Source organism: Leucopleurus acutus (genome assembly GCF_964270905.1).
Source record: "Leucopleurus acutus genome assembly, chromosome: 14".
NCBI lineage: Eukaryota > Metazoa > Chordata > Mammalia > Artiodactyla > Delphinidae > Leucopleurus > Leucopleurus acutus.
Genome location: NC_139156.1, coordinates 83,186,219 through 83,207,190, shown reverse-complemented (window position 1 = coordinate 83,207,190; position 20,972 = coordinate 83,186,219). Strand labels below are relative to the sequence as shown.

Genomic DNA, 20,972 nt, shown 5'->3' with positions numbered 1-20,972 from the left:
TTCCCTGAGCCAGCTCCTCTCGGTAAAGGGCAAACCCACCAACGACCCAGCCTGAGCCTGGACTCTTTTCTTCTCTAGTAAAATCGGAGTATTCTTACTCCCTGGGCTGTTGTTTTAGAACGAGGCCCGGCACATAGGAAGTGCTCAGTAAACGCAGGCTACTGGGCTCTGCTCCTGTTCTGCTTGGTCAGAGGCATCTAAGCTTCCTGAGGGGTCAGCAGTACTCCCACTGGATCCCCTCCGGGCGCTGGCCCCTCCCCGCCTTCCTCTGGTCACCGGGGGCGTGGTGCCCGTGGCTGGGACACGCGGGCCGTGTCTGCGTCCGGAAGTAAGCGCGACTCTGAAGCCCCATCCTGGCCCGGTGTCTGGCGTGGAATCTGAGCTGAGACACTCCCCACAGGGATGTACCGCAGCCGCCGTGTTGCCCCTGGACCCCCCCACAGAGCCTGTGCTTCCCACGGGGTCTCTGACCTCACCTTCCCCCGTCGCCCTGAGGCTATGCAAGGGGGCCCTCTGACACTGGAGCCGATCAGTGACCAGGGGAGGCCAGCCCTGCCTCGAGACCTGACAGCCCAGCAGGGGGCTGCGTCTGGAGCCTGTGATGAACGCTAGCAAGTCAGGAAGTTCCTGTGCAATCTTCTGATTTCTGGGAAAAGTCCGTTTTTCCAGGTGTGGACAAAGCTCTCGGGAACCCGGTGCCCTGCGCCGAGCGGGGCCCAGTGACAGCAGGCTGCCCAGGAGGCTGCACCGGGTGAAGAGCAGCCCCAGCTCGCACAGCAAGCCGGAGGGGGACTCAAGCCCGCGGTCCTACACGAGATGGCTGAGACGGAACAGTGAGGGGCACTCAGGAAGCCCTCTCCTCTCCTCACAGCGATGCTGACGGCGCTACCCTCTACGTCCCAGGCGCCCCAGCTGGAGCCCCAGGGCTACACACTGAGCTGGGCCTGGGTGTCAGCCTCCCCATGTGGGAAACTGGGTCTTAGCTGGCCACGTCCGTTCTAAAAACAGAAAGCCCAAAACTGAGCCCAGTGTCTATTTTTACGTCCCACTCACTGGAGAGGAATGTGTGATATTTCAGTAAAGGAGGGTGCAGGCGACCAAAACTAACTGTTTGGCTTGGCGGCCTCTGGCGGGTCTGAACTGCTGAGATGAAGGCTGCAGAAACATTGTCAGAAGATACAATAGCTTTACTGGAGCAGATCCTAATAAATTCACAAACCATTTAACATTTACCCTCCTCCACCTCCCCCGCCGAAGGAGGAAAAGGAATAAGAAGAGGGGAAGATACGAACTCTTAGAATCTAAAAATTAGTAGATGACAAGCCGGTGGGGAAGAGACAGCACGGCCTAGCCACTGAGACTGGGGGTGTCAGGCCCTCCAGGCCAGCGGGGCAGGGGGCACAGGGTCTGGGGACCACCCGCCCCTAACCGCGAGGCCCCAGGGACTAGAGGACGCTCCTGTATTTTCACCAGGGAGCCGGGCAGACGATGGATAGGGCCCAGCTGTTGGGCCCCATGGCAACGAGCCTGGGGAAAACCCACCAGACACCCACCAGACAGTGGGTGTGCAGGAGTCTGCGGTCATAAGGCCACAGGGGAGGGCAGGAGCCTCTGCCCTCCAGGTGCCTGTCGTCTCGCAGGGACAAGACGCACCAACAAAGAGCACCACCGGTGACATTAACGTGGGTCCGCCTAGCGCAGAGCTTCTCAGGGGACACAGAAGGGGGACAGTTGCAGACGCTGCGGCAAGGGGTGAAGCGCACGGCGCTGGGCTGGGACATCTAGCTCACACCCCCTCACTCTGGGCCTCTGTTTCCTCATCTGTCAAAGCACGCATTGTGGGGATTAGCTGAGGAAATGCCCCCAAGGTGCTCAGCACAGATCGGGGTCCTGTGGGAGCTGCCCGGCTGTCACGATAACTGGGAGAAACACAGGAACGGAATCTGCTCCGGGTCTGGGGGCAGGTGGGACCTGCACAGGTGGCTGGGGCCAGGGGGCTGGGCAAGGCACCGAGGCAGGTGAGGTCGGTGCCATGGGGCAGGGCTGTGGGGCTGGAGAAGAGACCGGCGGGAAGGACCCTTGGGGCCACAGCAGCAGGCTGGGCCCTGGGCTGAGGAGCTGACAGGTCACTGCACCTACAAGAGCCAGGAAAGGTCCAGAGCAGGGGGCCACAGGCCTGCTCTGGATCTCAGGAAGGTGAGCTAGAGACGGCACGGGGGAGGGGCAGGGGGAGGGGGAGGGAGGCTTCACTGCTGGGCAGAGACGGGGGTCTCCGTGAGGGTCCCCAAGCAGGAGCGATGCTGTGATGGGAGCACGGCGGGGCTCCACGGCCCTGCGTTCCTCAGAAACTCTGGGCTGGCGGTGAGGGGTGACAGCCAGGCAGAGCCGTACCTGGGAACCCAGGGAACGCTCCACGTACGGACATCCCGACGGAACACCCTTCTGTTCCGCGTGGGCCAGAGATGCCTGTTAGCCACAGACAGACCCAAGCTCCAATCCCTCTTCCTCGATTCAACCCGCCTGCCCGTTACCGCCGCCCCTGAGCCCCGGCATCCGGCCCGCGGCGGGGGCAGCGACGCTGACCTCCTGGGTGAGAGAATTTGACGTGCCTGCAGATCCCTGGTGTGGACCCCAGCCCGCGGAGACGCTCTGGCTCCCAGGCTTACTTCTCCTCCTGAGGAGCGGCTGAGAGGCCCCCTACTCCAGGAGTGGTCTGTGTTGACCCTCGGAGATCAAGGAGCTGATCCCCACCCAGCTGACTTACGATCCCCAAAGAGGCAGCCGAACCTCGGGTGAAGGACTCGGGTAGACAGAAAGGGAAAATCCAGACCGCCTGGGGGGAGGCGAGCACGGTGGGCGTGGCGTCCCCAGAGTCCAGCCACCCGGCGCTAGGGCCTCACCTGCCTCTGCAGGGGTCTCCTGTAAACCCCCCAGCCCAGAGGGGTGGCAGCGCGAAGCATCCTCTCCTCCCGATTCCCCTCTCTGGAGCATTCCAAGTGCTGAGTGTTTTCCCCGTGGAACCTCAGGACAGGAGAAAGGACTCCGCCGTGGGGCCCTGCAGGTGCCCTGGCCCCCAGCACACCTGCCAAGCTGACGGATGAGGGGAAAGATGATGACCAAGGGCACCTCACCCGACCGGGACGGGCACTTCTGCCTCGGAGCCTCCCTTCCGGAGCGACAGAGGCATCAGGCCTGGCCCGGCCTTGGCAGGAGGCGACCCAGGAGGGGAGGGCAGGCTGGAAGACCGAGCAGGATCTGAGGAAACGGGCAGTGCTTGCCCGGCATCGAGGCCTCTCCTGGTCAGAGCCGCCTTTCAGGGACAGACAGCACCAGCTCGTCCACGCTCTGCAGGTCTCTGCAGGTCTCTGCAGGGGTCCTCGGCCACGGGCTGGCCCAAAGGAAGGAGCCCAGACAGAGGTGCAAAAACTGCGAAGAAATCCCAAATCCCTGAGATTCTCGGCTCTGTGCTCAACAGTCATCACCCGGGGTCTGGCCTCAGCTGATCGACTGGGGGCTGAGAAGTCAGAGCTGAGAAAGAGCTGGGCACTTAGTTGGCCATCCTTAAATGTCTACAGAAGTGGGGACCTCCCTGGTGGTCCAGCGGTTAAGATTCCGCACTTCCAGTGCAGGGGGCGCGGGTTCAATCCCTGGTCGGGGAACTAAGATCCCACATGCCGCGCAGCACGGCCAAAAAAAAAAAAAAAAAAGTCTGCTGAAGTGAATAGCTGCAGAAGGCATGAGACCGTATCTACCAACGTGTATGTAAATATGCGTCATGTGAACGAAGGAACATGACTGGAGGAAGGGTCGTGTGGCTGAAGTGGCCCCCTTGTGAGTTCTGCCCCAGGCGCCGTCATCCCCACGCTGGGATCTTTGCGGAGAGCAAGTGTTTACTCACCTTTGAGCCTTAACCATAACGTCTGTCCCAGAGTAGAAGGACAATCAACGTCCGCCGGAGTTTTGAAAAAAATCAGTGAATGATGTCATAGAGACAGGAAGTAGAAGGGTGGTTGCCAGGGGCTGGGGGAGGGGGAAAGGGGGCTTTCGGCTTAAAAGGAACAGAGTTGCAGTTTGGGAAGATGATAAAGTTCTGGAGATGGATGGTGGTGACAGCTGCACAACAGTGTGAATGCACTTAAGGCCACCGAACTGCGCACTTACAAACGGCTAAGATGGTACATTTTACGGGATGTGTATTTTACCACAATTTAAAATTCAAAAAAAAACGTCAGTGGATGATAGACAATCAAATGAAACGACCCGCTGTCGGGGCTGCCAGAGCGTGGAGTCTTTGATTTGAAATGGCACAAATTCTCTGCAACTGTCCATCAGCAGCTGCGATCCATGTTCTCACACCCCAAATTCGGGCTGGACTGTGCCTCGATTTGACCATTAGAACAAAGCAGAGGGGATACTTTGGTTCCCAAGCCTCAGCCTCAGAAGGCCCTGTCGGCTTCCACCCTCACCCGAGGGAACTCTTCCACCAACACGTAGCTCGCTGGACACATGTGGCCCCAACCGGACACAGAAGAGAAGGTACCCTAGAGCAACCAGCTCCCATCGGCCGTCAGATGACACATGAGCGGTCCCCGGCGAGGCCCACAGAACAGCCCGGCTGAGCCCTGCCCAGACCACTGACCCCCAGAATCAAGAGCAAAGAAATGGCTGCTTCAAGCCGCGAAGGAGTGAGGTGCCTGCCATGCATCAGAGTCATCAAATGACAGAGTCTCCAGCCTTGCAGCTGGAGGTCAGGGCCACCCTGCCCTGGCTAACCCAGCTCCTGCATGCAGCTCTCCAAAGTTCTCATCTGTCTTTCAGTCCTAAGGAAGGGCGTGACAATGCAGAGAGGCGGGCACTCGCACTTCAGCTGGGGAGAGGCGAGTGGTGGAACTCTGACTCTTGATGACCGAGCGGGGTAAGGCCCTTTGCTCTCTGGAGCGCTCTCTGTTTTGCCCCTACGAAGTTCTGACTTTAAATCACGTAAGTGTGATTTTGAGAGCTCAAATCAAAAGGTGAGGACACAGCCCACCTGTTCATGAAATAAGCTAGTTCTCTCATTGAGAGGGAACGTGAAATGAACTGGGAGATTAGGTTTGACATAAATACACCACCCTGTGTAAAACACATAGCTAGTGGGAACCTGCTGTATAGCACGGGAAGCTCAGCTCGTGCTCCGTGATGACCTAGATGGGTGGGATGGGGGGAGGGGCGCGGTGGGAGGGAGGTCCAAGAGGGAGGGGATACAGGTATACACACAGCTGGTTCACTTCATTGTACAGCAGAAACTAACACAACACTGTAAAGTAACTATAATACAACGGAAAAAAAAATGAAACTGAGAACTGAGCCACAAAGACTATACCTTTTACTAAAAAAAAACCAAACAAGTTAATTAAAATGAGCAACACATATTGACTTAACTTTATCAAGCCTTCTCAATTTATGCAGGTTCCTAAGGGACCTGGACGGTGTCTGTGGACAGTTAACACCAGCACGAGTGTGACCCGTGCTGGACTGGGTCAGCACACCTTGTTCTGGAGACCTTTTCCCGGCACCTGTTCCCACAATGAGCCTCATTCTCAGCAGCCGCCCCAGGTGCTGCCCCATCCTTGCCCCAGAATGTCATCTGCATCAAGGTAATAACAGATGAAACATCCCATCCCACAAACGGCTGACTCAGGAACATTTAACAAGGTAAATTCTTACGAGAGTAGATATCCTCGTGGGGGGCACGATGGACTTGGGGCTCGGGGCATTTTAACTAATTCGACTTCTCTGTCTTCATCACTGAGACATCATCAAACACAGGGCCCAGTCCAGTAACATCTGTGCTGCCTTCCGGGCCACTGTCCCCGAGGCTGTCCACTCCCCCCTGCAGACTGCCCATCTGCCTAGGATTACAGTAAGGCCCCTACATACGAACGAGTTGTATGTAGGTACCCAACTAACACATGGGCTATCTAGTGCTGTACTGTAACAGGTTTAAAATACCTTTCGCACAAATAACACATAACAAACAAACAAAAAATAACACGTTTAGTCTCACAGTACAGTCCCTTGAAAAGGACAGTAGTCCAGGACAACAGCTGGCGTCCAGGGGCTGGCATCGAGTGAACAGGCAAGAAGAGGTACTGACTGGAGGAGGGAGAGGAGGTGGGAGACGGTAGAGCTAAAGGAGCGCCAGCAATAGGAGACGGAGGAAGCTGCAGTTTCCCTCACGCCTGACGTGGATGGTTCCCATCTTTGAAAGTTTGTAACCTGAAGGTTCCTACGTAGGGGACTTAACTGTAGTGCTTGTCAGTTACCCATCTGGGGAACCCATATAAAAGGAGTATTGACGGCCCTGGCTGAACGTCACTGTGGCGAGGTCCCTCCTAGCCACCTCCAACTCCCTTTGCCCTGTCACTGGACAAGGGATTTATGGGTGGGTCTCGGAGCTCGGAAGCTACAATCCCAGGCTGCCCCTCACCCTCTCTGGCTGCCTCCCAGACACCCTCGCTGGTTCAGCCACCCCTTAACCAGTGTCCAGATCCTGAAGGAGACTCCAATTCCAGGCACAACGTTGTCGCTCGCCCTGCCCTCTGCACAGACCTAGGTTATTAATCTGCCACGGAAATTTAAAAAAAAAATCACGCACGCAGGATGCAGGCATTTGCATCTTTATTTTGAGGATGTTTAGGACCTGACGCTCTGGACCCCCCAAGGCAGGAGTCTGTGCTTGCGGGAGGAGCACGGCCATCTGCGTTAATGCCACGTATTCGCAGAAGCCACCTCTCGACTCTCACGTAAGGGTCCCCTCGACTTCCACAGGCTTCCTCAACCTAGGGCGCTCGCGTCACTTGGGGCAATCAGCTAACCAACCGCGCCGCCTGTGGGCAACGCCGCCGGCTGCCCTCATCCATCTGGGCCCTCACCAAATCCTTCATTTTAAGACACAGACCCCTGAGGGCCGCCCAGGTGGCTTGCAGAGCCCGCCCCACTGCCGCACCCGCTCTGGCCCACCCTCCCTACGGCCCCCTGGACGCCGTTTCTGCCAGGATGAACAGCTGTGGGGACAAGTGGAAAACCAAGAAGCGAGCCCCTTCAAGTGCCGCGGCTTGGAAGCCCTGGCCCGGCCTCAAGCCGGGGCCCCACTGCAGGCACACAGCCGCCCTGGCCACCCCATGCGGAGGCCCCGGCGCACGGCAGAGAGCGCGCTAGAATCCAGAGAGTCCTGGTCGTTCCCTCTCTTCCTTGGGTCTGAGACACCTGCCTTTTGGTCATTTTGCGCTACTTATTAATGCACTTGTACCGGGACAACCAGGGAGAATGGGGAAATGGATAAACCCCGTTAAGCTTGATACTTTTAAGCAACTTTGGCAACAATAACACTAACAGCAATAAACGAATGACTGGGGACCAGCATCAGGCGCCCAGGCTGGCTTGCACATCTGTATCCAGCGGCTACTCCAGTTTCAAAGGGTACCAAGGGCACTCTTCCCCTCCTCCCTTCTTCCCCCAGGACTCTGCCTTTGAGGTGACTCTTGCAGGCAGTTCTGATGCGTCTGCAGCCTTGTCTCCACATCCACCCACCTTCCCGTCTCGGCTGCCCTTCGCATTTCACTTTAATAAACGCAGCTCTTAACCACCCCGTCCCCCCGCCAAGAAAAGCTTCCCTCAAAGCTTTGCCTTATGGAGCCCCCAACAAGGCACTGAGTGCTGGTGGGCAGAAGTGTGAGCCGAGAAAGCCCCCCGAGGGGCTGCCCCCGCTTTTCCCAGGACAGGGTCGCCGACCGTGCCCAGCGCGCCGACCGCCACGCTTCCATCCATCACCAAGCCCAACGCGGCGCAGGCCCCGCCCCTCCACCTCTCCTCTCCCACCGGCAGGGGGCGCATCACCCGCAGCCCGCGGCCGTCTGAGCCCACCAGGGGCTGAACGGAAAATACCTAAGGACGCCACGCTTTTTAAGAAGACAAACAAATCTAAATTTAACCCAACTTACCCTCGTTTCCCAGGAGAAAGGGGCAGAGTGCTCATCTTGCCAAGTTATGTCCTGAAATAAAAATTCAAGAATAAATCTGAAATCCAAACCCAAAGGGACCCCGCGCAGACAGCCACCACCCGAGGCCATGGGGGAACCAAACTTCAGCAAGAAGAATCCCAAGTCCCGGCTCAAAACAAGCCTGAAGTTGTCGCGCTCTGCAGAGAATGTGCTGACCTTCTTGGTCTGGCTCCCCCCTCACCCTGCTGGCCGCGGCTGCCAGGTACGCCCGTCCCCTGCCAAACGGACATTCGATGAATGCCTGGGAGCCCCAGGACGGACTCGATGACAGGGAGGCCGAGGGGAAAGGAAACAGGGCTTCCGGGCTCAGGTCTCGGCCCTGCCAGCGCCTAGCCACACGGCCAGGGGAAGATGACTTAGCCTTTTGAGCCTCAGTTTCCTCATCTGTGAAAGGAGAACTGCGCTGCCCCTGCGGGGCTGTTGTGAGGATAAAATGAGGTAACAGAGGAAAAGGAGGCCGGGTGATTATCTGCCAATCAACACCTGTAACTGTCTGAGCATCGCCCCCCGCCATCCCCCTAAGTGCCTACCAGAGATCTGAAAGGCAGTGAGTGACCAGCCTGTCAGTGAAGAAAATGCCAACTGAATGCAGCTGCCTAATTATAGTGAAAACTCTGAAATCCTTCCGACCCTCACAAGCGGAACAGGAGAGAAGGAGCCCTTCGAACAGTCACTGAGAGTCTGACCTTGGATCCAGTGACCCGAACACAGGTTTGTAAGATCGCCTTTCCTAGGCCACCCCTCCAACTCTCCAGCTGTATTCCTATACTAGCAAATGTCTCACGTGTGCCCAGCTTCTGCTGAGGAATCTTATTTTCTGAACCAAAAACTGGGACATCGTGGGCGATACAGACTGAAAATGGCATAAAATATTTTGAACTGAGACTGTCCTTGCATAAAGCACCCCAGGTACATGATGTCTTCGCGCCCAGAGGCACTCCCTAACCCCAGAGCTAGGTTACCTGGCTCCCCTCCCCCTCCCGGAGTTCTGCAGAGGGTCCACTTCCTTCAGTACCAACTCCATCCCCAGCCTTGGCCTCTAAGCTATGTCTCCTATTCACTCCTGGCTGTCAGGCAAAACTTTAAAAATGAGAGGGAACGTGGGCCACTACGCTCCCATTGGGAACCTCAGTTAAGTCCAAGTGTACTCCTCAGCTTACAAACTGCGTCCCTCCAAAAGCAGAAATGTGAGTTAACGAGTCTCGGCTGAGGGGCTCCTGCATCCAGGTCTCTGTGTGTGTGGTCAGGGCGTGGGAGAGGAGCGCAGTTGAGCTCAATGACCTGAAAGTCCTTAAAATTCTGTGATCTCAGGACCCTCTAAGTTCCTCTTAGAAGCAATAAGACAAGAAGGACTTTGTTTTCACATGGGAAAAAATAAAGGAGGCTGATGGAATGTATGTTCCCTTTGTTCTAGATTTGGACCTGTGGAAAAGGGCAAAGGGAAACCAACTGGTAAATGTGCCCCCTCTATGGGGAGGTGGCGGGGGGGCGGTGGACAAGCCCAGTGGCCACCTCAGGGGACAGAGGAGGCGTGCGGAGATTCACTGGGCGGGCAGAGGCAGAGAAGGGGACAGGACCACTGACCAAAAGCAGGACACACCAGAGCTGGACACCCTTTCTCATGGGATATGATCGATCCTCTGAATGTTAATTATGCAGCTTGAGTCCCTTTGAAATCTGCAAAGAACACAGTAAGAAGGTTTTTGGCTTTGGAAGATGAATGAGTGCAAGACTGAGGAAGAAAGATGTAGCCTGGAGCTTGGTGAGCCAGCAGGCTCCAGTGGCTGCAGCCCAGACAGGCTGAAATTCCAAGGGGGCTGCAGACAGAGGGGTGCACTGTGATTTCTCCCCAACTTGGTGTCAAGTCAATAATCTTTTGTTTGCTCCAGCAAGAAACGGAGTCAAGGGGCAAATTCCTTAGATTTCTGCAATTCTGAGCTCATAAAAAAAATAATAATAAAGCACTTAACAAAAATAAACATGCCAAACAAAAATGTGATTGAAGCTCTGATGTCAGCCACTGGCTGCACACTCCAGCCACAAAGAGCGTTGGGGGCAAGCACAGGCTTTCCAGGCAGTTGGATGCAAAATGGCATCAGGATTGCAAAGTTGTAGAAGTGGAGAGTGGTGGTGGCTGTACAACACGGTGAACGTACTGACTGTACACCTAGAAGTGGTTAGCACGGTCAATTTTATGTTCTGAATATTGTACCACAATAAAAGAATCTGCAAAGGCTATATATATTATATGATTCCAACTATATGACATCCTGGAACAGGCAAAACTATGGAGACAATAAAAAGATCAGTGGCTACCAGGGTTGAACAGAAGAAGGGCTGAGTAGGCAGAGCACAGAGGATTTTCAGGACAGTGAAATACTCTGTACCACGCGGTAATGATGGATGCTTTTCTCAAAACCCACAGAATGTACCACAGCAAGAGTAAACCCCAGTGGAAACTATGGATGTTGGGCAACAATGCTGTGTGGGTTCATCCATTGTAACAAATCTTCCACTCTGGTGGGCGTGTGTTGGTAGTAGCAGAGGGTGCACATGTGTGACAGTAGGCGGTAGTTCAGAAATCTGTACTTTCTACTCACTTTTGCTGGGAACTAAGACTGCTCCAAAAATTAAAATCTATTCTTCAAAAAAGTGTCCCCTCCCCCCCAAAAAAAACCTGACAAAGGTAACAAATGCTAAAAACATCGTTTCCTAATGACTTTAGTGCCTCTTGCTATTATCTGTGCTCTTGAGGTTACTTACATCTGTTGCCCCTGCAAGATGGAAAGTGCATCTATAACACCACACAACGGGGTCACCGCACCTCCCTGACCGGCTCTGATGCAGTGAGCTACCTGGGGGCTTGGACAGCCCCTGGGGGAGCATCTCCATGGCAACCAGCACGTGCTCCACATCAGGGCTGCTCCCCTCACTGCCCTGGAGCCAGATGTTAAACATTCCCGAACACACCACAAGCTGCAACCAATATCAGACACGCTGAAATTCACTACATTCTACACTAAATGTAACTGCTACTCTTAAATTTTTTAAGGATTTTGGTAATTTTGCTTTAGAAATTATTTGGTGACAAGTAACTCATCTATAATTGGTTGATTCCTCTGTAAAAGTCAGGACTGTTCCAAAATTATTCTAAAATGAAAAATTCTGGACTTAGAATTCATTTCAAACATGAAATGTTATAAATATTAGCCTTTCCTCTTCATGAAGTTGGAGACTAATGGGACATTTATTCTTTTATAACTTTCTTTCCAATTTTGGGGCCGGTGAATTTCATCGTGTCTCAAGCGTGTGAGGTGGACAGCACCCGTAAGTGGCACTGTCCACAGCGGGTGTCCCTTAGTGCGGCCATAGGTCAGCCTGAGCAAGTGGGGCAAGGAGCACGGGCGTCACAGAGCAGCTCTGAGCTCCTCCTACACAAAGCCAGGCCACTAGCAGCCCGCAGACGGGGAGCGGCACCTTTCCTGCAACAGTCAAAAGAACCACTTCTGAGACCCCTGCAGCGCTCTGAAAGTCTCGCTTCCACTCTGGGCCTCTCTGAGGGACAGGCTAGGGACCATTCTGCAACCTGAACAAACTGCACCTTCCTGCAGATGCCCTCTCTCTGGCATATCTGTCCCAGGTAGCCAGAGGGGATGACCAGCTCCTGGGTCCTTACTGGTCTTGGGTCCACGCTGGCGCCATTCACAGGCACCAGACTCAAGACTCTCTGAAGAGCATCTCTAGCCTAGAGGTTCTAGGTCTGGCTGTAAATCAGAATCACCTAGGGACTTCCCAGGTGGCGCAGTGGTTAAGAAGCCGCCTGCCAATGCAGGAGACGCGGGTTCGAGCCCTGGTCCGGGAAGATCCCACATGCTGCGGAGCAACTAAGCCCGTGCGCCACAACTACTGAGCCTGTGCTCTAGAGCCCGCGAGCCACAACTACTGAGTCCATGTGCCACAACTACTGAGGCACACATGCCTAGAGCCCGTGCTCCGCAACAAGAAGAAACCACCACAGGGAGAAGCCCGTGCACCACAATGAAGAGTAGCCCCCGCTCGCTGCAACCAGAGAAAGCCTGTGTGCAGCAACGAAGACCCAACGCAGCCAAAAATAAATTAATTAATTAAAAAAAAGATTCCACCAAATGAATTAACAAGTTCATTTAGAAGGACAAGACTCCCACATTAAAAAAAAAGAATCATCTAGAGTGCTGTTTTAATAGGCAGAATCTGTGGGTCCCACCTGATTTAGTTTTAGAAAACCAACAACTCCCTAGGTAATTCTAAGGCAGCCATTCCCCTTGGGCAGCTTACCTACTTCAGTCCTCCACAGGACACCTGACTGCCTCTTCACACTGGGGACACTTGGCCACACAGGCTGCACTTGCCGACCTCCCAGGCTCAGGGACCCACCTCTGTCTTCCCAGGCCACCCCACCTGCCAAGGTGGCCTCAATGAACACTGCTAGGTGGCTCTCATCATCCCCAAATAAGGACTTCTACTAAACCAACCAGGGTTCAGGCTTCCGTCACGAGGAGCCCAAGGATTTCTGGGCTGGCTCTCACCCACCCAACTTTGCAGCAGGCAGAATCACGTTCTGCGTATCAGTATAGTCAACCAAGGCACACAAACGGTCTCCTAATACACAGCAAGGGCCCCGCAGATCACGTTTAAAGGCCGCTTTCATTTCATTCTTCCCAGAGTTCAAAGATTACATAAAACTACTGCAACAGCGTTTCTAATCATGCCCTTAGTATGTAACCATAAACAATAAACACTCTTAGGTGGTAGTCAGAATATGGTGCACTGTTTGTTAAATTTCTCCTGCCACCTAGAGGGCTGAGTCTCTAAGAGTTAGAATCCCAACCATTAAGTTCCCCAGAAATATATCTGATTTTTCTTGAGTGATTCAGAAACAGTGCTCACTGGAACCATATACTGTCACTGTCCTCCTGAAGTCCATAAATGAGGGGAGTTTCTGGTTGATAGACAGTGGCATCTTGGCTTAAAAGTAAGAAATGTACTGGGCATATACCCAGAGAAAGCCATAACTCAAAAAGACACATGCACCCCAGTGTTCATTGCAGCACTATTTACAATAGCCAGGTCATGGAAGCAACCTAAATGTCCATCGACAGACGAATGGATAAAGAAGATGTGGTACATACATACAATGGAATATTACTCAGCCATAAAAAGGAACGAAATTGGGTCATTTGTAGAGACGTGGATGGACCTAGAGACTGTCATACAGAGTGAAGCAAGTCAGAAAGAGAAAAACAAATATCATATATTAACGCATGTATGTGGAGTCTAGGAAAATGGTACAGATGAACCCGTGTGCAAGGCAGAGACAGAGACACAGATGTAGAGAACAAACATATGGACACGAAGCAGGAAAAGGAGGAGGGGCGGGCGGGGTAGGGGGAAGATGAACTGGGAGATCGGGATTGACATGTATACACTAATTTGTAATTAATTTGTAACAGATTTGTAACAGATAACTAATAAGAACCTGCTGTGTAAAAAATAAAATGAAATAAAATTCAAAAAAAAAGTAAGAAGGGCTCCCCTGGTGGTGCAGTGGTTGAGAGTCCGCCTGCCGATGCAGGGGACACGGGTTCGTGCCCCGGTCTGGGAAGATCCCACATGCCGCGGAGCGGCTGGGCCCGTGAGCCATGGCCGCTGAGCCTGCGCGTCCGGAGCCTGTGCTCCGCAACGGGAGAGGCCACAATGGTGAGAGGCCCGCGTACCGCAAAAAAAAAAAAAAAAGAGTGAAGTGTAAACTCTGGGCTCTGGGTGATCATGATATGTCAGTGTCGGTTCACTGGTCGTTCACAAATGCACGGCTCTGGTGCGGGTGTTGATCCTGGGGGAGTTTGTGCATGGGGCGCAGGGGTATATGGGAACCCTCTGTACTTCCTGCTCAATTTTGGGGAAACTAAAGCTGCTCTAAAAAATAAAGCCTACTTTAAAAAAGGGAGACGTGAGGAAGAAGAATATGCTCTTTTTTTTTTTACCAACTGGTTATTCTTAGGGACTATTGTTTATATGTTTATGGAATCGATGTTTTCCCCTTTGACTTGCAGTGTATTTAATTCTGCTGAGATCAGAGGGTTGCCATCACCGGAAGTACAAAAGGGCAGTTCCAACAACAGAAAAGCAGTTATGATTTAACTCCTGGGCAGGTTCCACCATGAATACAAATACAGAAACTCAGGCCTCCTCAGACCTCAGCAGAAACATGCCAAGGTAGTGATGGGAGGATGGGTGGGGGACGGGTCTAAGGAAATGAAGAGAAGAACGAGCCAGAAGTTTAACAGACAGGTCTGGCCTTGATTTCTTTTTCTGAGAAATGGGTACTTTCTCTGGCACTAAGGAAATCTCTCATTTTAGAGTGTAAAAGTAACTCCCGTCAATTATAAGATGACTCCAGACCCGCCAACAGGTTTCCCAGCTCTGCCCCCTCCCTCCCTGCAAGACGAGGTGCCAGTCGTTTCTTTGCAAAACCTGTTCCCTGGTAGCCACTGGGCCACACACCCACAGGGGCCAGGGGGAGCCTGTGTTGCTGCCTCCGCTCCCAAGGCCACCTGTTCAATACAGCTGCCCCACCCGAGGAGCCCCAGCTATGCAGAGTCCCAGGCCAGGTGCTACTCTGGGCAGAGGGCCATCGGACCATCTCAACTGGATGGCTGAGGATGACCGTGTTCTCAACTCCTGCCTGGAGCCCGGGCACAGACGCCAGGCGCAGGGACACGAAAAGCCAGGTCCACCCTGTCACCTTTTCTAAAAAATGCACGCATCTGCCAGACAGAAGGTGGGAATCATAATTACACATTCCGCCTTCCTTAAAAAACAAGTCCAAACGCTGAGAAAGGAACTCTCAAATTTCTCATTTTTTGTGCCAAAGGCTGAAAAATAGAAGCCAAGCTGCTGAAGTGAACGGGGAAGAGGTGACCTCACGTGTCACAGGTCCTGCATCAGGAAGACACGTATCCGAATAAGTGAGGAAAGTTCTGGAAGGGCACTACCAATTTCTGCTTCATAATGCCGCTGCTTTCTGCAGCGCCTGAAACTTTTAACAGTAACATACAGGGTCGTTATTTTAGAAACTGTATACCCATTTAATTAGTTTATTTGCAAACACAAAGAGCTGGCCAGCCTGGACCCTAAGGAGCGAGGGCAAGGTGGCCCTTGGCAGGCAGCCCCAAGGGCACGGACTGGATGACAGCGGCTCGGCGAGGTCTGCTGCGCTGGGGGATCCCGTACTGACCCCCAGCCTCCTGGGCGCTTCAGGGAAAGGTGCTCCGTCAGCCGGCTGGGAGCAGAAGCCGGATGGGCAATGGGCACGGGAAGAGCCACGGGGCCGCCAGAGGCCTGCAGAAGGCACCCAGGGGCCGGGAGGGCCAGGACTCAGCCCCAGAAGAGGAGGTGAAGGCCAGGGAGAGTAGAAGAGCGGGGAGCAAGCCTCCAGGCTCCTGCAGGAGGGGGAGGGAGGCAGGTGCTAGAGAACACCTCCTTCTGAGAGCTGCGGGCCGCGCGCAGCTGCTGAACAGGGGACAGAACTGCCTCGCTCCAGGGCTTCAAACCTGTGCTCTACAGCACGCGAAATCCAGGTCAGGGTCCCCGGGGCTGGCATGTGGAAACCCCCTCCTGCCCAGCCCCACCTACTTTACAGAGAAGTGAAACAGGCAAGCAGGCCCCTGAGAAGCCAATACTCCGGCTGCCCAAACTTCTGAGTTCACTTGCTTATGGCCTGTCGGGAGCCAAGAATGTGGCATAGTGCTTGGAAGCCTGTGACTCTCACTGACGTGCTCAGATCGGTGGAGGAGTCTGGGAGTGGGGCAAGGGGCAGAGAGCGACACATGCCTGCAAAGTCAGGGTTTTCGTCTTTCGGGGTTTTTGTTTCTTCGTTTTTGGTGTTTCGTCTTTCGGGCTTTTTGTTTCTTCGTTTTTGGTGTGTTTTTTTTGCTATTTGGTAACAGGAAGCGGCAGAAGCAGACTGGGGTGATGGCTAGATCCCTCTAAAATGAAAACTTTTCATCTCCCAAAGCAAGCCATTCCCAGAACTTTGACTGCTGGAAGAAGAACGCCGTAATTGAGAAGCACAGGGAAAGCCAGACTGCTCAGAGCATCCACTCGCTTTCATCCATTCCATGAAACCTCCACGCTTCAACGTTCAGACCAAGTACTCGACCCAAAGGGCAAGCCTGTGTCCATGTCTGTTCCAAGCAAGGCCTATAACCCGAGAGAAGTCCAGGCAGCTGCTCCCCGGTGGAGGGAGAACCCCGCCCTAAGAGGGCAGCCGGGCTGCGGCAGGACCAGAACCAGGTATGGGGACGCCAGGTGCTTCTCTTCCGTTGCTGAGAGATAACTGTTCCACCGGCAGCAGCTCTAGATTCTCTGCACAGGAGGGGGCTTGGGGAGATGACCAGGGGGCAGGAGGGGCCGGCAGCCTTGCATTGAAGCTGTACTGAGATCATGTGTTCACGTGGAGGGATTTCTAAAAAAGCTGGTGAAAATCAGGGGAAGACTAAGCGTCCCTAAAGCATGAGCAGCTCTAGTGTCTAATACACTGGGCTTTGGGAAGTAGGCACTCAATTGACTGCCAAGGTGCTAAGAACCAAGCAACCGACAGGACCCTTCACGGCTTCACCGCGCAAAGGCAGCTAGCCTCCCTCTCCTCGGCAGGCGCGCCCTCCAAGCAAGGGTGGATCTGGGCCTGGACGCTGGTCTCCTCACTTTACAGACAGCGAAGGTAAAAACGAACATGCGGATGGCACGCTGCCACACCTGTCCTACACGGAGTGGCCCCCGCTGGGCAACTTGGGCATGTGCGCTGAGCCCGGAGCCCAAGCAGGCTTCCACTCGTTTGTTCCCTCAACGCGTAACCGTGACTGGATGGCAGTCCCATTTGAAGGCCATGTGGGCATGATCTGGCGTCAGATGCTGCTGTGTGGGACACAGAAATGTTGCCAGCGATGAGGGAGAGTACTCAAAGGAACAGGCGGCGTCCTGGCCCTTCGGGGTAGCCGAAGGCCCATCTGAGGCGGTGTGACTGCTGATCAGGAAACAGGGCACATCATGGCCACAGTGCGGACAGAGCAAGCCCAGCTCTCAGTATGTGCCCCGAGGCCCATCCCTAGAGCTCAGCAGGACAGAGCTCCTTCTCACGTGGGACTCTATGTGGCCAGCTCCAGGCTTAGCAACAGGAGGAATTTATTGATTTCACGACAGTGATTTTCAAAAGTGGATGGGGAGAGACAACAGCTAACAACCTTCATATTCTCACCAGCAGCCACCATGTTTTATCCCACAGGCCTTTCCTAGACACTGTCTCTACTCTCATCCTGTAAACGTTCTTCCCGTTGCAGGAGCTCAGAGAGGTTAGGGGTTCACCACAGCCAACAGGTTAGTAGATGGAAGCCAGAACAAAGCCAAGACTCACCACCAAGCCCAGGCGCTCTCTATTACAGCCTTAGGAAAGGCCCTCAGAGCCCAGTATCCCAGCTGGTCTTTCCCAAGTATCTACGGGGCCCACCTGCTTATCATCCAAGGTCAGATGCTGGTAAAGCAAGAGCTGGGCGCCCCTGAGCACCCGTCCCTCAGTGGGCCCACGGTGGATGCTGGCAGTGGCACAGCTAGGGTGAGGATTCTCTGCTGCCAGATCGGCCGTGGAGGCCCCAGGGGCTACATCTGAGGACAGATCAAACAGGAAGGGACAGAGTGCCTGACTCTGTCTGGTTCAGGGCCCTTCTGGACAAACCTGGGGCCACCTATGCAGGCCACTCTGTCCAGCAGCCTACCGAGAGGTCACCCGCCACCCTCTCCTTATCATCGCCCCTTGTGCACAGGAGCCAACCCTCCTCCAAGTACAACCCTCCTCTTGGGCACGAGACCACCAACTCCACTTTGGTGCCAACCTCTTGCCAAGTCCAGGTAACACATTTTAAACTCCCTAGTGGGATGAAATCGCTCAGCCGCTGCAGGAGGGCAGGGGGAGACAACAACAACAACAGAAGCTCTGAGCAAGGTACCTCCGTACCTGTCCTCAAACTCACTGTCTCTCCGCCATCCGTGCTGAGAGGTTGGTCGGAGGCATTCCAGGACATACTCGCAACCCGTTTTGCAAAGCTGAGTTCAATTCTGAAAATCAGGGCTCCCGTGCTCCTGGAAGGACATGTAGGTCCCACAGCAAAAAGTTCCGTTGGCCGTTAAATCGCTTTGCGTTTACAAATTCGCAAACAGCTCAGTCCGGCACGCAGTTAAGGAATCGGAGCACAAAATTCACTTGGCCACATCTCTCCTTATCAGCCACACTGGACCCTTATATGGCACGGGTTTTTGGATGGTGAACGGGCACGCGGATATTCTTAGCCGGACAGCAAGCTAAGGGAAAATGACAGGGACCCTGCAACATCTGTAAATACCTGCAGGTTTATTTCTTCTCACAGTTTATTTCTTCGTGACTTTTCCAAAGAGGGGCTGCCTGCTTTTCCATCACCCAAATCTGAGCCCCAACCCTGCGAATGTCTTTAGAGAGATGCATATGTTCACACTAAAAATGCTTCAGCTCTGGGCTTACATTTTAAACCTATATTCTCATCTCTTCCGTTACCACACCCTCGTTTTTTTCCTGGCGAAGCCTTCAGAGTTTAAAATCCATGGAAGACTCTTCTTTTAATCCTGTCAGTATAAGGCAATGTTGCAAGCAAAGTTTTGCTCTCTCACACTTCCCCCATGTGAAAGCGGGTTTATGACCACAAACATTTTGTATTAATAAATGTCTCAGCACACCCACGCCGGAAAATCAGCTTAAAACCTCATCCTCAACTAGAATTCCTTCCACAGTCTACGACTTCCTTGGAAAACCTCTCCAAGCCCAGCCCCTCCTGCCTGCAGCCTCAGAGCTCTCAGGGCTGCAGATTTCCCTGTATACTGCAGGCTCCTTTGGACTTCTTTGACCCTCACCACAAAAGTTGAGTCTGAAAGGCCAAAGAGCCGCAGATTTGGCACCAAACAGGTTTTAGTTAAACACGTTTCCAGGAAAAGGCCAACTTTCGGAGAAGCACAGAACACTCAGGCCTTTGTGACTTAGTATGGGTCACCCCTGAGTTTTTTCTAGTTTCAGTGTTTCTTCCTCCACAATGTCCGGCCCTCTAGAAGGCCCAGCAGAGTGTCTAGGTCAGAGGCCCAGGCATGCCCTTATATGTCCCAAAGGCTTGCGACAGCTCATTTGCACGTATCCCCCGTTTTTCACTGGAAAAAGGAGGCCACCGTACTCATTCCCAAAACTAAGCAGCTCATCGGGCTCACTCGGAAACATCTTAGGGCTTCGGGTTTTGCCTCCTGATCTTGGAAGGCACCTCTTGCTTCTTGTTACCTTGCTGGACAATTTCACTCTCCGCACACAGCCCACCACAAATAGTAATATTATTACGTATAAAAGGCTGACTGCCTTCCCTGGCAGGCCAGGGGGGATATTATTATTCCCGGGGGGAACTGAGGCTCTAAAGGTTAGGTCACCCACGGCCAGAGAACTAAATGGCAGAATGGATCAGAACCCAGGCCTGCCTGGCTTAAAACCCCTTGTTGTTGGCACTTTGGTCTGACAAGTCTCGGGTCCCCTGCGGCCCGGCGGGGCAGCTCCAGATGGAGGGTCTGGAATGACCTCCTTCCTTCTCTCGGCGGTCCTCCACGAACTGCCCCGGGGAGCCCCCCAGCCCCACACCTCCGGCTCCGGGCCGCCCGTCCCACCCACCCCGGTTCCTGCGCCTTCTCCTCTCCAGCCCCTGCCCGCGCGCCTGGCGGGGGCGGCTGCTAGCGGGCAGGGGTCCGCCCGGCCGGGGGCGCCTCGGGGGGCGGGGAGCCCGGCCCGCTCCGCACCTACCTCGTCCCCGAAGCGCACCACCTTCTGGCCCGTGGGCCCGCGCAGGCCGGGGAAGCGCGCCAGCTCCTCGGGGTCCCCGGAGTCGCGGGGCGCCGGGGCGCTCGGCGCCACCAGGCACCGGTCGATGATCTCGTCCTGCTGCGCGGGCGGCAGCCGCGCCCACTCGGGCCCGTACTTCTCCCGGATCTTCTCCTTGTCCTGCATGATCTTCCTGGCCATGGGGCTCAGCGACGAGAAGTAGGTGAAGCGCTTCCGCTCCCTGTCGTCCAGAGGCCGGTTCCCGCTCATGACGACCGAGCGCGACGCCGCGATCGCCGCCGCCATGGACGCCATGCCCGGCCTGCCCGCCGCTCCCCGCCCCGCCCCGCCCCGCCCCGCGAACGGCGCCCTTCCGCGGCCCGGAGCCCGGCGCCCAAGGCCCCAGCGACCCCGCCTCCCGCCCAGTCCCTGAAGCCGCGCCCCCCGCGCCCGCCCAACGCCGGGGACCCCGCCCTCCGCGCCACCGCCCCCGAGGGTCCCGCCCCCTGTGCCCCTCTGCTTCCGGGAACCTTGCGCTCCTCGCCCCTCTCCCCCCGGGAGCCCCGCCCTCAGCGCAGCTCCCAGAGCCACCGTCTCGCGCCTCCTTGCGTCCTCCGGATCCGCTCTCTCAGGGCTTACAGCGGGGCCCCCGCTTTTCGGGGCTCCCCTCGGCCAGCGCCGGAGGTGGCTGGCGCGTCCCCAGGTCCGCGCCTGGCAGCCTGACGGGACTGTTGGGGGTGACCGCCATAGCGCCACGTGGTCACTTGTTTGACAAAGGAAACTTTTTTCTCCTTACGAAGTGCGGCATTTCTGGTCCGAGCCACCGGCCGCCTTATGCCTATTGTATTCCCTTTCCCTGCCGAGCCATCTTTTTCGCTTTCTTTGAGCTGTCCCAAACCTGGGCCAGGGTCCTGGCGCGGTGAGCTGATGGAAGGGGGTCGGGGGTTCAGGGCAGCGAGGGCGCCGAAGGTACGAGCTGGGGAGACTGGACTGGTGTCGGGAGTGGCGAAAGAAAATCAGGT

General features: G+C 54.9%; 1 protein-coding gene across 2 annotated transcripts in view; it reads right to left on the bottom strand.

Moving 5' to 3' along the window:
* LOC309971764 (uncharacterized protein C1orf198 homolog) overlaps window positions 1–20,273 on the bottom strand; it is a 32,038-nt gene extending 11,765 nt beyond the window's left edge. The window contains exons 1-2 of one of the 2 annotated variants that reach the window (XM_082855151.1): window positions 19,933–20,273; window positions 7,983–8,033 (exon numbers count right to left, since the gene is read on the bottom strand). In XM_082855151.1, the coding sequence (XP_082711277.1) occupies window positions 7,983–8,033; window positions 19,933–20,265 (384 nt within the window). In that variant the 5' untranslated portion in view covers window positions 20,266–20,273. The remainder of the gene's footprint in view (window positions 1–7,982; window positions 8,034–19,932) is intronic. The other variant, XM_082855152.1, reaches the window with a different exon arrangement.
* Window positions 20,274–20,972: the final 699 nt, after the last annotated feature.